The sequence below is a fragment of the Urocitellus parryii genome, chromosome 11 (genome assembly GCF_045843805.1).
Source record: "Urocitellus parryii isolate mUroPar1 chromosome 11, mUroPar1.hap1, whole genome shotgun sequence".
Lineage (NCBI taxonomy): Eukaryota > Metazoa > Chordata > Mammalia > Rodentia > Sciuridae > Urocitellus > Urocitellus parryii.
Window position 1 is genome coordinate 103,363,555 of NC_135541.1, and position 15,117 is coordinate 103,378,671.

The window sequence follows — 15,117 nt, forward strand, 5'->3', positions numbered from 1 at the left end:
ATATTGCATAAGCTTATACAATGTTCAAATGCATTTTTTTCCCTATAACTAGCTAGGTAGAGGAGCACATGAGAGAGAAATACCCAATATATAGTTATATACACTGGATCCACAGACCTGCCTATCCTCAGGACTGATGCCCTGGTGCAGTTATGTCTATGACTAGGTTGATTCCTAAGGTGCAGTCATGTGAGTGTTTAGACACTGCTTTCCCTGCTCATTCTTCTGACTTGACAGAGGTCTGCTCTTCCATTGAAAGAACAGAGATGGGTGGGCTGGAGGGCCAGATATTTTGGTTCCCCATTCCCAATAGCCTATTTTTCCCCCCTCTGATGGAGGGCTTTTGCCTTCTGATGGGAAAAAAATCCCTAGTTCAAAACCATCCCAAAGCTATTAATACTCTAAATATGAATACTGTGTAGGCTACTAAGAAAATAGGTTATCTCCTGTGTTTTAAATATTGAGATTCATGCAATGAACACCCATGCAGTTCTATCGCATCACTGGTAAATTTCACTGCAATGTCTGTGTAGCTGGGCCACATCACTAGGAAAGCAGATGTCTGCAAACTCCAGTGTAAACGAAGAAATCAGACATATTTCTGGTGACCCTGAAGCCTGCAAAATGGTGAAATCTGAAGCTGAGAGGTCCCTTGGTTTGGTACCTTCCTCCCACAGGCCCTAATGGAACAAATGTTGCAACTTGACAACTCACATTGGGTCATACTAACTGTCCCTCCCCCAGGCCTTCCTCACATCTACAGAGAAAAAGCAGAATGCAGCATTTTTTTCGTTATGAAACACAAGCCTCTGGAGCATCTACTTGGCAACTGCAATTCACAAACCCCAGGTTGTGACACAGAAAGTAGTTCCAACACACACAGTACTGTGTGTTCTTTTCAATGCAAAAATGGGAATGACCTTTCGAATAATCACCAGAGCTTTAAAGCTAAGCCATGATGGTGTTCCTCTGGGAAGGGGCAGGTGGGCTCAAGTGGGTGACAGGGTGGGAGGAGGGGAGTGCATCTCCCAGGTGTTGTGTGCATTTAACTAGGAAGGAAAGGGAGTGCTGATATGGTGGGTTGTATATTGGATATGAAGTGGCCTCAATGTGACTTTCTGAAATCCTGGCTCCATAGGTGACGCTCATCTTTGGAAACCCAAACCCTGAAGCCGGTGATGAAGATTTGCATGAAAGCTGTAATAGATATTCTGCATTCTAAATCAAAAATCAAAAGGTCAAAAGTCACTTGCACGACTATTGCTTTCCATGCAGAACCAGATGCACACTGTAGAACACACTGACTACAATGCAGGCTATTATGCAACATCTGCATTAGTTCCATTGAGCTGCGAGTATGTTAATAGGTTTCAATCAGACATCAGTTAACATTTTGGTAATATTCACATAGTTTGTGTTAGCCAAGGTGCAGTTGGCTGTTTTCAAGTTTTCCTCTCTAAAGTCCTCATTACTGTTGTTTACTCCCTCCTGGATCTCCATGTAATCCGACTTACTAATAGTAGAGGCACTTCTACTTTTCTTTAGGTCAGGGGAGGATGGAATCTTTGGACAGCTTGTCACTTGTAAGTACTGGGCCTGCTCCTCTCCCTCTGTCTCCCGGTGGTAGAAGTAGTTGAAATTAGACACTATGACAGGGACCGGTAAGGCAATGGTTAACACACCTGCAATTGCACACAGGGAACCCACTATCTTTCCCCCAATGGTAGTTGGAACCATGTCTCCATAGCCTACAGTTGTCATGGAGACGACTGCCCACCAGAAGGCATCCGGGATGCTGGGGAACTGGGAATCTCGCTCATCGGCTTCTGCAAAATAGACAGCACTAGAGAAAAGAATGACCCCAATGAAGAGGAAGAATATCAGCAGGCCCAATTCTCTCATGCTGGCTTTGAGGGTCTGACCTAGAATCTGGAGACCTTTGGAGTGTCTGGACAACTTGAAAATCCTAAAGACTCTTACCAAGCGGATGACACGGAGGATGGCCAGTGACATGGCCTGCTGGCCCTGCTGGGCATCCTCTGGCTTCTCAGCCAGCTCTGTCCCCAGAGTGATGAAGTAGGGGATGATGGCCACAATGTCAATGATGTTCATGATGTTGGTGAAGAAACCAGCTTTGCTCGGACAGGCAAAGAACCTCACCAGAAATTCGAAGGAGAACCAGATGATGCAGAGAGTCTCCACAATGAAGAAAGGGTCGGTGAAGGAGGTGGACTGCTGGTACCCGATGGTGCTGTTGGAGTAGGTATGGAAGGTCACCCCACCGCCATGCATGTCTTCATTCTCATCTCGGAAGATGGGCAGTGTTTCCAGACAGAAGCTGACGATCGAGATCAGAATCACCATAACAGACACAATGGCTATAATCCTGGCAGGCCCTGAGCTCTCTGGGTATTCAAAGAGAAGCCACACCTGTCTTTGGAACTCATTTTCAGGCAGAGGACGTTCTTCCTCCTTGATGTAGCCTTCATCCTCCCGAAACATCTCCATTGCTTCTTCTCCCAGTTCGTAAAACCGGATTTCTTCCGAAAATATATCTAAGGGCACATTCACAGGTCGCCTCAGCCGGCCCCCGGACTGGTAGTAGTACAAGATGGCATCAAAGCTAGGGCGGTTGCGATCGAAGAAGTACTCGTTTCGGAGGGGATCAAAGTACCTCATGCGCTTCTTAGGGTCCCCTAAGAGGGTCTCTGGAAACTGGGCTAAGGTCTTTAGCTGGGTCTCAAACCGCAGTCCTGAGATGTTGATCACCACCCTCTCACAGCATTCGTGGTCTGCCTCTGGGTCATAGGTGTCCTGTGGGTGCCCAGGGAGGGCAGCAGCCTCATCTGCTGGGTCTCCAGTGGCCACTGTCATAATTGGGACTGAGAGGAGCGCCTCACGCTATGCCTTCCAGCTGCCTGGTGGCAGGGGGCTCAGGGTGCTGCTAACGGCCCCAGGAAACACAGAAGCATTAGCTTGAGCTCCTGCAGGAGAGCCCCCCCAAGCTCTCCGAGAGCTGGAGAGGCAGCCTCGCTCAGCTGAAAGACAGAGGCAGTTAAGGACATGAGAACAACCAGCACTGGCAACCCTACCTGGGTTGCTGCTTGCTGTCTCCCATCTCTCAGCCAAGAGTCCAGAAACATGACAACTACTACCACCACCACCACCATCACCACCACCACCAAACAGCGGAATTACTTTCACCTTGTAACTTGTCTGGGGCCAGAAGAAGCAGGGAGGAATCTCTCAAGGAAGCTCTGGAATGCCTTGCACTGGGGAGGGCTGGGACAGTCTCCCTCTGTACCACACAGCATCCTGGGGTATAAAACCCAACTAGGAGGCTAGAAGGGACCCCTGTCCCAGGAAGGGCACTGAAGTCTCACATATACCTGCACCCTGGGATCTTGGACCTAGCTAGTCCTTCTTCACTGATCCCACCCCATGATTTTACACATGGCTGTTATTAAATGATAGATTGATTTACCTGGCCAGGCAGGAACCTCTGGCTCTCTTCCTTGTGAAGCAGATCAGATGCTGTAGGAATCCTCGATCCACAAACAGGCAGCCCAACTCCCCATCACGTCTTCTCACTTGAGCTAGAAATAATGGTGAGTCATTCTGGGCAGGAGGGCAGGCTCCAGGTCCTGGAGGTGAGCTCTAGGGCTGGACTGGGCTGCAGGGGCAGTGGGGTGCCTGGCCAGGGGCATACAGGACTTGAGAACAGCAGAGCTTGGGTCTGGAGCCTTTGGAAAGAAGGAGGTAAGATGCACAGCTCAGCAAAAGCCGGAGTCCTCCTGGCTGTCCTCAGGAGGTGTGACGTTGCCTGGAAAACAGAGCAGCAAGGTGGAACCTTGGCTTTGGGGCAGCTGGTACCAAGATTTAGGAGGGCTTGGGCAGCTCCCCTCCCCGCAGGTGACAAGCCCCGTGACAACCTTTCATTTTGGCTGTTCATGGTTGAGAACTACCCCTTAGCTTCCCAGCCTCTTCAGGGGCAGGTTTTCTTCCCATCAGATGGAAACACTTTTCCCCCCCCAGGGAACAAGCCTTCAGGCTTGACTGGGCTGCCTTCTCCAGAGGCCTCTCCAAGCTAATCCAGACCCCTCATTTCCAGCTGCCATAATGAGCGACTCCGGCAAAGCACCCCCCACCCCTACCCCATGTCAGGACACACATCTCTCAAGGGGAGGACTTCCTCTCCGCAGTCTGACTACAAGCTCTGACCTCAACCGTGTCCTGGCAGAAGAAGCACCCCACCCCCTTCCCAACCCGCGCACTCATTCAGAGCTCATCCAGGGGGACCCCACACGCAGCAAGGTCACCCATGTAGAAAGCTGGATGGCCTAGTCGCTGAACTTACTCTCCCTCCGGGATCCCTGGGCCGTAGACCTCCCTCTGGGCCGGGTGGCATTTGAGCTGGCCAGGGGCTCGACCACTGATTTCTCCCCAAGAGAAAATCCCTTACATCTCCTCGGCAGGGAGCGCTGAACAAACGCTCAGCCTGCTTGGCTGCTAGGCGGCTTGGCAGCCGCGAGATGGGGAGCCTGGAGAAGGCTGGCTTCCGGCCTGGCCCCCTGCCTACCCAATCCCGCCGGCCCCAGGGCGGGGAGGGGTCTGGGCCCTCTCCCCATCGCCCCGGGCCCCAGCCGGGATTCCGCGGGGCGCGCTCCCTGCACTGCTCCAAGCCGGCGGCCAGACCTTCCAGCTGGCCGCGAGCGAGAGCGCCACCTTAACCCCTTCCTGCCTGGTGCGGTTAGCTCCGGCTGCGGGACCGAGTGCAGCCCTGCTTTCTCCCCCAGCGGAGGGACCACCGAGGCTCCACCTCCATCCGAAAAAACAGGAGATTGAACTCTGGGGGTGGGGAGTAGGCTGCACCAGGCTGCTGTCCCAGATCCCAGCCTGATCCAAAGCACGGGGGGTTCCCGGTAGCCCACAGCCCCTGCAAACGGGGAAAAGACCCTCTCTGCAGTGAAGCCGTTTTTATCTCGTGCCAGACCCAAGTGATTCCAGTCCTACCAACCCGCGCTATTTACCAGACATGGTTATGCTGTCGGCTGCACTTCCCATCACCCGCCAGCTCCTCTCTGCGCCCTCCGCCCCGCGCCACGCCACGCAACCACAGAGGGTCCCCGAGCCCATTCCATGCACTCTACTCCTGCGGGGCGCAATCCCCCTGGCCCGCCCGGGGCTAGGACACGACTGGCAGATATCCGGGGTTGGCATCGGCTCATCCTCCCGGGGACCAGCCCGACCCCGCAGCGCTGCAGGCTGCGCCGCCGGGTGCCCTGCAACCCTTCTGGGAGCCGCAGCTGGGCAGGGGAGGAACCGCTCAGGCCAATATCCCGACACTGATTTACCCTTCCGACCTGGCACCGGAGTCTCCATGTTTCTCAGTGACGGCCAGCGTCGGCAGGATCCCGGCACGAGAGGCGGCGGCGGCGGGGTGCGGGCGGCCAGCCGGGAGCCGGTTCTGCAGTCCCGCGGGCGGCGCGTAAGGAGCGCCCGGCCGCCGCCCGCAGCCGCACCGCGCCGCACCGCGCCACGCAGCGCCGCACCTGGCCCGGCAGCGAACTCGAATTAAAGGGCCCGGTGGGGGCCAGAGCCAGCAGGCGCACTGCTCGCCGCCACCAGCTCGCTGGCCGTCCAGTTGAATCCCCTGGCCTCGACCCCCACCCCACCAGGAAAACACCCCATTCTTTGGCGTAGCCCAACTTACTAACCAGAACCTGGTGCAGAACTCAGCTGAGTGTTGCAGGGGCCCAGAGAGATGGAAGGGGCACAAGTTGAGGAGTGCTCAGGAGAGGCTCTTGCCAACATAATGAAGTAGGCAAAGAGGAAACAATCAATAGCAGCTATCCCAGGCCCGAAGCGGGATCCAGCCCCGCGGGAGACGTGTTGCTATTATTACCACGCTGCCAGACAGCATCTGCAGACCCTAGACCCCCTCCTTGTCCTCTTCCTCCCGTGTCCCCCCTTTCCCAGCTCTGCGTCCCATCTTGCTCTTACCCAGCGAAGATTTGGCTTCTCAGGGGAATGCAGCAGGTGCGGGCCGGGCTGCAGTGTGGCAGAAACTCGCTGCTGTGTTTGCCCCCACCGGGAGGAGCCTCAGGAATAGGGATCACTGCAGGGCTGGCTATCTTGCTTCTCCAACTCCTTCCCCGCAGGACCTTGGCCAAGAAAGACTGGGGAACACGCAGTTGCCCTTGGGAAGGGCCAGCTACTGGACCTTTTCGCAGATCTGGCAAAACTAGCTGGCCAATGGGGTTCTGAACTTGGGGGTTGCAGCTCCGAGGATTCTGGAGCACAGCCTAGGGGGAAGTCCTTTACTTTTAGGAGAATGTGCATAAGGAGCCCAGTCGGCTCTTTGTTTAGATGTGGGATACCAGGAGGTCCAGGTTGCTTTTGGAAGCCATATGAAAGCCTCAAGCCTTTGCTAGTTCTGTTCTCTAGATCCCTATAAGAATCATGCAGGCAGGTGTACCAAAGTTTTCTAGAGATAAGACCACACTAGACACAGAACTCTGGGTTCAGAGGGGCTTTAATATGGAGAAGACTCCTGCTGGCTCCTCCCTGCTCACAGAATTTCCTGCACCCCATGATGGAAGCTCTGAGAACCTATAATGACAGGCTAAGTGGGATTCTGGCGTTTCACCTAGGTAGTCTATGAGATTTAGACTGAGGTTCTACCTAGTGTTGCACGCCTGGAAACCTCTCCTGACCAGCGCTGAGGGGGCTCTTTCTCCTTGCCACTCTGGGTTCTCATCTCCATTAAACTACAATCGTTTAATACATCTGATCATACCTATCTATTTTCTTTGCCTTTGTTAAAACGGAAGATGTGGACAGAGAAAAGTCTATGAGGGAGAATTGATAATCGTTCTAATTTTTGACATGTGGTGACCATATGGTGAGCACCTCTAACCTAGCGCAACACTGAATCCTCGTGACTCTATGACATGGTGTCTACATCATTACCATTTCATAGGAGAGGAAACTGAGCCAGAGAGAGGGGATGTAACCTGTCCAAGGCCAATAAGTCTAGACTCTTAAGACTTGAATCAGGTATTTTCATCTCTCTCTTTGGCATCTTATTTTGGCCCCTGTTACTACCTCCTAACTAGCCTTAGGGGGACGTTACCCTCTCTTTCCCTTCTAAGTCTGACCTAAGTGTGAATGACAATGAAAAAGAAGTTAACAGAAGAAGAAGGAAAAGGAAAAGGAGTGATGGGAGGGGGGTGGGGAATAAGGAGGGGAAGAAAAGGACCACAATAACAGTTGTTTAGGAGCATTTCAGGCACCTTCCCTTAAAGGTACCTCTTCCAGTTTCTTGCTATGGCAGCACAAAAAATGGCAGTGAAATGGTAAGCCCCTGCTCAGCATTGACACTTGCTAGCTATGAGAACTTGAGCAAGTTATTGAAAGTCTCTGAGCTTCAGCTTCCTCATCTGTCCAATGAGAGAGCAAAGCTACTTCACAGGGTAGCTTTTAAGGATTAAACTAATTATAAGGAGTGGACAGTCAGCTGGCTTCATTGGTGGGCTAAGCTAGCAGGTGTTCAATCCTGCACTACCTTTCCAATCCTATAGAGGTCGCCATTTCTTATTTTTGGCTTTAAAAAATAGAGTCACTTGATCTTTTCCCTAGGGCAGGGAGGGGGGGGAGCAAAAAAACCCCCACTCCCTTCCCCTTTGGTTTGGTTTCCTGCTTGGGGAAGGTTTCCTTCAGTGGAGGGAAGGGCTGTGGTGCCCACTGCAGTGAGTGGTGGGCAGTTATTTAAAAGAAGAGCTTATCTCAGAAAGTCAAGGGTCATATGTTTTCTCTCATATATGGAAGCGAGAGAGGAAAAAGGAAAAGGAAGTTGGGGAGGGTTGGCATGAAGATCTAAGGGAGGTCAGCAGAGTAGAGGAAAGGGGGCAGGTGGAGGGAACAGGGGAGGGACAGGGATATACTGGGGAGTGATACTGACTGTGGGCAGGTATGAATATGGAACAACGAATCCCACCATTATGTGCAATTACAATGCACCAACAAAAATATGGGAAAAAAATAATAGGTTATGATGGTGTGTGTGTGTGCACACATGCACTCACAATTAGCTGCTAAATGGTGAGGTTGGGACCAAATTTAAGATTGTGTGGCACTGCAAGTCACCATGCCATTCTAGTTGGGTGTCAGGCCTCTGGCTAAATTCCTGGTCCCAGGAACATGAATTCAGTCCAGAAGATCTCAAAGACTCCCAGGGCACATCTACGTGTATCTACTGAAGAGAGTCCAGCTTATCAAGAGGCCTGTTTTAGAAGGGGGGGCAGTACTGGTGTTGGTACTTAAGCTGTTTACACATTAACTCAGGGACTCAAGGTAGCTGTGCAAGATTCTGGCCCCAAAGTCTGCTCTGGACTGGTTCCTAGAATAGCTCTTTCAATGCTTCTCAAATTTGTAAGCCCTGGGCTTAGCACCACTTATCCAGATGAAAGGGAAGTACAAGGCACAGCCATCTGATTAGGATTGTGTGCTGTGTTTTAGTTTTAGCATGCTGAGCTGTGTGACCCAAGGACATTCACTAGACCTCTCTATGCAGCAGTTCACTGGTGAATTAGAAAGGATTACATTCTTTCCACCCTCACCCCTTGCTCATAAGGTGCAAAGAAGGAGAAAAGGATGGAAACTAAAGTTCATTGCTGCATGTATTCAAATCTCGTTTGTTAGAATCAAAGAGGATAATAATGTGCATGCATGTGCCTGAAGAAGCAAAAATCCCCAGTGGGAACCAAATGCTGGGAAGACCACCTTGTAGTTGCTGCTGTGGTGGTCGGGCCCTGCCAGCGTGCATTGCTCCTGACATTGGAGCACTTCTCTTGGACGTGGAATGGGCACCATTCCGGTTCCCCACTGACCTCAGAAGTCTGCTACTTAACTCAGATGTCCAGGTTGGCCTCCTGCAGGAAGCTTTCTAGATTAACTCCTGCTGCCTCCAGGGGCTCTGGTGTGGAACCTGACCCTTGGCTCGGGTCCTGAGCCGGCTACTCACTCATTCCACTCCTGGAAATACTGGCCAAATACAAGAGTCTGTTGAGGGAGGGCTGAAGAGGGCAGGCCCTTCTGCACACTTGGACTACTGCTCTGTGTCAGTCCCTCTGTTGTCTATTGTCCCACAGTGGGGTTCTCTCTTTCTACACTGACCCCCAGGCTCTTGCCTGGGCTAATAAATAGCACAGCAGTCAGAGAGCAGTGGGTACCGGCAGGTCTAGGGCCTGATCCCAGGCCTGCCATGTTTGAACTCTCTGATCATTTCCTCATAGGTACATTTTTACCTTGTGGCTGGAAGGCCAAGCACCTGAAGCAGGGCCCAGGCTATCTGAACACTAAGGCCAGCCCCTGGTGGCACTGTTCTCCGAGCTTTGCCACTGTCTTCTCCACTGGGAACAGAAGTCGGGTGTTTTGCCATGAGCTGTTGTGGCAGATGCCTTCTGTGTTCCGGTCACCTCCCCTGGGGCCACCTGTGATTTCAGCTGCCTGTGGAGAATGATGCCTGAACAAGTCACTGTCCCCTGGCTTTTCTGATTCAAGGTTCTTTCTGAGGCTGGGGTGGCCCATGTGAGCTGCCAGGGTGGCAGGAGATTGGGGAAGGCAACTCTATAGGCTCCGGCCTTTCAGTCCCTAACCAGAGAGTTCAGGTTGGACCATAGCCCCCCTGGATGGCTCCCGTCAATATGGACTCCCAGTTGCTCACAGTGGTAACCGCCCCGTCTCGTGTCCATCTGACTGAGGCAGGACAAAGTCCAGAGCAAATGTCTCCTGACCTGTTCCAGGCAGCTCGGCTGTTTCCCAGCCCTTTCTTTCCATGGCCAGCTGGCTGCCTGGGTCCTCTGTCTCCTGCACAGGAATCTCTTCGGCCCTACTTCCTTGTGCTGTGAGAGACACTACCATCCTCCCAGCTGCCCAGACCACAGCCCCAGGAGTTCTCTCTCATCTTCCTCCTCCACCTCGATACCCTGCACATCTAGCCAACCACCTGGTCTCGGCATGGTGCTCTCTGATTTCCTCTCCCTCTTCTGCTGCTCCACAGAAGCTACCAGCAGGCTTGATCTGGGACCTTGCAGCCTGGTTGTGCCCTTACTGTAGCCTGCCTTCAAATTAGCTCCTCTCTGGCCTCTTCTCCCACCGTTGCTACAGCAATCTTTCTAAAATGCAAATTAGATCATGTCCTCTCCTTTACTCCTCTTTGGCTCCTATTGCTGGGATCAAACTACATTTCCTAAAAGATAAACAAAGCCTCTTGTGATCGATGGTCCCCTGCCCTCCTTTGTCCCCACTCTAGAAGTTTACACTGGTCTACACTGAACGGCCTTGAGAGCTCTAACAGGCTTCAATCAGGCAGATGAGGCTAAAACTTGAAGTGAGTGAGGCTGGGGTGGATTCCTGCTTCTTCCGCTCATCATCTTCTCAGAGGGGGCTATTTCCTCTCTGAGCCTCAGGTTCCAAACTTTCAAATGGGAATCATCTTGCCAAACTCCTGCTCTGAGGACGAAAAGGATGCTGATCCCAGTGACCTGCAGGAAGAGCTCAAGAAACCTGAGCTCAAGCATGTTCGTACTGTAGAATTCCATACGGATGTTTATTAAAAATCAATGAATCACATCTTCAGTAAACAACAACCACCACCACAAGAACAAACAAACAAACAAGCAAAAACCCCCTGAGCTTCTAGGTCTTTCGGCTTTGGCTTCAGTGGAATGCTCTGTTCTCCTCCTCCCCATTGCCCACTGACTTTTGACACTCAGCTCAAGGCGCATCTTCTAGGCAATCTTTCTGGGCCTTTTTCTGGTTTCCATTCACTTATTCTATGCCTGGGACCCAGACTCACCACACCAAGTCTCTTGCAGCCCTTCTCAATCCCATGCTGTCTTCTACTAGTGGGGAGCACCCCAAGGGCAAGGCCAACTCTTCTGGATTTGCATCCTCAGGTCTGGTCCAAGCCAGGCACAGAGCAGCTGACATGGCAGACTCCAGCAAATGCCCGAACTCTGTGGTGCTCCACAGCGTAACCATCTCCCCTTGCCTTGTAACCCCTAGATGTGATGTCTCTGGAAGGCTCCTGCTTCTGAAGAACAGTTGAGTTGTTCTCTGCTACTACCTAGGGGACTGTGAGGTGTGTGACCTTGGGTAAGTTGATTCCCCTCTTTGGGCCTCATTTTCCTGACTTGTAAAATAGGAAACCTGGGCTACATGATGTTATCTGACCTTTTCTTGCTCTATGATTAGTTCTTTAGCTTCATTTGCTCTCCTAGTGGGGAGCCCCAAACTGGCAATGGGCATACCTCACTTAATCTCCATTAGCAACCTTTTTTTTTTTTTTCTCTCTACTGTAACTGTTCTCCTTAAAGAAATTGAGACTGAGAGAGGTTGTGTGACCTGCTCAAGGTCACATGGTTCTAGTAATAGGCAGAGCTGGGATTTGAGGCCTCTCTGAGCCTTACCTTAGCAGTTCCCCATCGCAACTCGCAGCCTGTTTTTTTTTTTTTTTTTTTTTTTTTTTTACTGGGAGGAAGGATTTTTGGAGATGCTGGATCACTTTGAAAATGAGTGTTGTAAAAATTCAAAACAGTGCAAACCTAATGCTCAGTGCATCTTAATGATGTTCTCCCGAGTTCTACCAAGGGTTGCGCTAAGGGAACTCAGGGGAGCTTCAGTTCTGAGGCCCCCAGGGAGGAAACAGGCCTGAGCTGCAGAGAGGGGTGGGTTAAGGCATGAAGAAAGCAACTGGCTTTACATTTAGTGGAGTAAGACCCTCTGCCAAAGGAGACCCTAAGGACAGGGCCTGATTGCCACTCAGAGCTTGGGAATGCCCTCCCCATAATGTGAGGGGGGTAGCAGGGGCCATATGAAAGACAGGAGAGAGGTGTTAGCAGATAACAAGTGCTTGCTGAGTGGAAGGAGGCAGCAGGTCTTGTCCCGGAAACGTGGATCTAGGATTCTGGGGAGACTCAGCCTCTCTGACCTATCTTTGAAGCAGGGGCAGGGAAAAGGTAGAGAATGGAGAAGGAGGCTGAGACATCTTGGCAACCTTCCCGTGTTGCAGAGCCAAGGTACATCTAGAAAAGTGGATTGAAGATGATCTAGGAGTGGGAGAGAGCCTGGGAACAAGAGGGACAGCTAGGAGGGGGGATGCAGTCAGAAGGCACCTGATGGAGAGCCTCAAGCTCTCCCCTATTCTTGGCACTCACAGCCTGCTGTGCACCTGAAATTCCAGCATCATCCCACACTGCCACTCAGTGGCCATGTGGGAGAGGTGCAGGGAAGCGCCCAAAGGAAACAGCAAGGGAGATGGCAGAAGGGGAAAGCATCGTCATACCAATGCAGAAAAAGAGAAAACTGAATTTCTTCCTGTTTTGAGGACATGGGGAAGGGCTCCTCATAGGTTTTTGGGCCTAGTAAGAACCAAGATTTAAGTCTTGCACTCTCCAAAGGGCTTCTTCTCTTCTCTGACCTCTGGCCACTAGAGTCAAGCCAGGGCTTCACCAATTCACAGATCCCCAAGTCTCCCCGAGGAGGCAGGAGTGTCTGCAGTCCCATCCCCAGGCTTTGATTTCTGGGATGATGATGGCTGAGTACGCAGCTGCCATCCGGCCTTCCCTCTGGGTTCATCTGGTCATGGTCAAGGTCATGATTGTTGGGGCAGCACAATGGGGTCACTGGTGGCATGGGCTGAAGGTCAGACAGTGGAGCAATTTCACAGTGGATTGCAAACCACTTCCTTTCCCCTCCAGCTGCACCCTTTCTAAGATCTGTGAGCTTTTAGGAAATAAGCAGAGGTTGGGTCTCTATGAAAGGTGGGACCCCAGAGTTAGATCATAGAGACGGTGGCATGGTTCCTAAGAGCCTGGGGACAAGGGTCTAAATGAAATTCTTCTCTCCAGCCCTAGGTGAGGTAGGTAATACATAACATAAAAGGGTCATCCATAACAGAGGTAGTACTTTTATCCTTCTCATTGGACAAATAAAGATACATAATGGGGTCAAGTTATTTGCCTATGGCCTCATAGTTAGTCAGCAGGTGGCCACATGGCTAGTAAGCAGCCATGGTCTGTCCTTTGCACTAAGCCAGGCATTGAGCCCAGCACTGTGGGGCATACTGAGCACACCACATAGGTGGGGCTCACAAATATTGGTTGAATTTGTAGATTTGGATAGGAAAGTCAAGTTGCCAAAAATTTACTCTAACCCAAAGCAGAGCAAACTGACTTTAAATTGGGGAATAGAATACAAAAGCCAATGCCTGGGACTCTCTGGGTGCTCAATTTATACTTGCAAAATAAATGCTTAAGTGAATGAGTGAATTCCAAGGCAAGGGGACAACAGGTACCGAGCACAGAAGTACCGTCCTCTGGCTCAGGAACACTGAACCTGTAAGAGTGAAACAGAGAGCATGGAGGGACAGGGTGAGGCAGGAGAGGTCTTTGGGGGGAAGACGGAGAAAGGCCTGGAGAGTCATACTGAGGAGTTTTGACTTATTTTGTCCTGTAGGCAATGGGGAACCACTGAAGATTTTCAGAAGGAGGGTGACAGGGTCCAATCTGTGTTTTAGAAAGATAGTTTAAGAAATGTAACTAGTAATGAAATTTGTAATGAAAATATAGTGCAATGAATGGATCTAGGCAGCAAACTAGTAAGAAGGCGGCTGCTCAACTGGTGAGAGATGTCAAGGGTCTGAACTCAGGCCATTTGTTCATAAATGAAGGGTGGAAAGGATGAGGTATCGATGACGATGGTAAAGAGAAAAGCGTCGTCAGGAAGACACTGGAAGGATGTCGGTACAGTTCAGTGGTCAGTGAGAAGAGAGCAAGTGGGAAGTCCTTTTGCCAATTGAAGGAGTCAGAAGCGTGGTGTGTACATGTGTGCCTGTGTGTGTGTGTGTGCCTTTGTATGTATGCTCATGTTTGTGTTGGGGGATGGCACTCACGTGGTGGAGCAGTTCTGGCAGACATAAAGTTTGTGGGGCCACTATAACAATCCTGTCCATTGTGACCAGGCAGATGGTGATGGTGGCCTGATGCTCAGGAGAAAGGCTGGGGGCTAGGGATGGAGATGTGAGAGCCATCATTATGGACAAGTATTTGAAACCATAGAGAAGAATGAGATCCTCCAGGATGTCAGTGTCGATGGAGGGAGAAGGCAGGAGGGTGCAGGACAGAATTCTTTAGAGCATTCACCATGGAGAGGAAGGGAGAGGGGTGTGCCCCTCCCTGCTTTTGCAGCACAGTGGCATGTGACAGGGCTAGACATCCCTGTCTCCCTACTCAGGGCTAATGTTTATACTACATCAGGATCAGGACTTTGACTTCAGGTCAGGATAAAAAAAAGTATTAGCAGCATCTGTAGAGTTAAAAATAATACTTAAAAAACGTGACAACGCTTCATTGAGCTTTATCCAAAGTAGCTTGTCCTTCTCATTCTTTGGCAGAGAGAACAGTGGTCTAAAGATAAGGATGTACATCCAGATGTGGGCCCTAGGGAGGGGAAGCTGGGGGCATGTTGAGCCAGATTGGGAGGCGGAAAGACTCCTGAGCAGGCAGAGGCTGGGGGGAGGAGAGAGACAAGGTGGCCTCCTGCCCTTAAGAAAACACTGACTGGTAGAGAGATGGGCCTGTGGGTGGTCAAGTGCTGGGCACTGAGATGCCTTAGGTGCCTGGCTCCTTGCTGGGCAGCTGGTGGGACCCAGGAAGGACTCAAGACTCACTCTGTTCCCTACACAAGTAGGGTTCCACCTCCTTTCATAGACTGTACACTTCCTAGTTGGACAGGCCCAAGGCCATGGACAGCATCCTGCCAACTGGTAAGAAAAGACTTTTCCTCTTCTTCTAATTCCTCCCTGGAGAGTCCTAGGAGCCTGGAATCCTGACTTCCTTCCACTTTGTCAATTACGTGGCCTGTGGCCCTGGGAAATCACCAACTCCCTCCATTCTTTCTTTTTGGAATTGCCTTGGGTGGGATTTCCTTTGGAGGTAGACTGGGGAAGCTTTGGCCCTAAGATGACAGAAGATCAGGAAAGTCATGAGAGAAACACAGGTAGGCATGGGGCGGGGGGGACGGGGGAGAGATGGCCCTGCTCAGGAGTACATA

At 51.3% G+C, this 15,117-nt stretch overlaps 1 protein-coding gene across 1 annotated transcript; it reads right to left on the reverse strand.

Annotated features, from left to right (window-relative positions):
- Positions 1-309: 309 nt before the first annotated feature.
- Positions 310-5,417, reverse strand: Kcna2 (potassium voltage-gated channel subfamily A member 2). Its single transcript, XM_026402815.2, has 3 exons — positions 5,364-5,417; positions 3,485-3,823; positions 310-3,038 (listed from the first exon to the last, which is right to left on the reverse strand). Exon 3 carries the CDS (start codon positions 2,872-2,874, stop codon positions 1,375-1,377), a length of 1,500 nt encoding a protein of 499 aa, XP_026258600.1. The 5' UTR covers positions 2,875-3,038; positions 3,485-3,823; positions 5,364-5,417; the 3' UTR covers positions 310-1,374.
- Between the last annotated feature and the right edge of the window lie 9,700 nt (positions 5,418-15,117).

What these genes read in the sequence shown, in the direction of transcription:
- Kcna2 (XM_026402815.2), bottom strand. Translation starts at nt 2,874, where the DNA reads ATGACAGTGGCCACTGGAGACCCAGCAGATGAGGCTGCTGCCCTCCCT.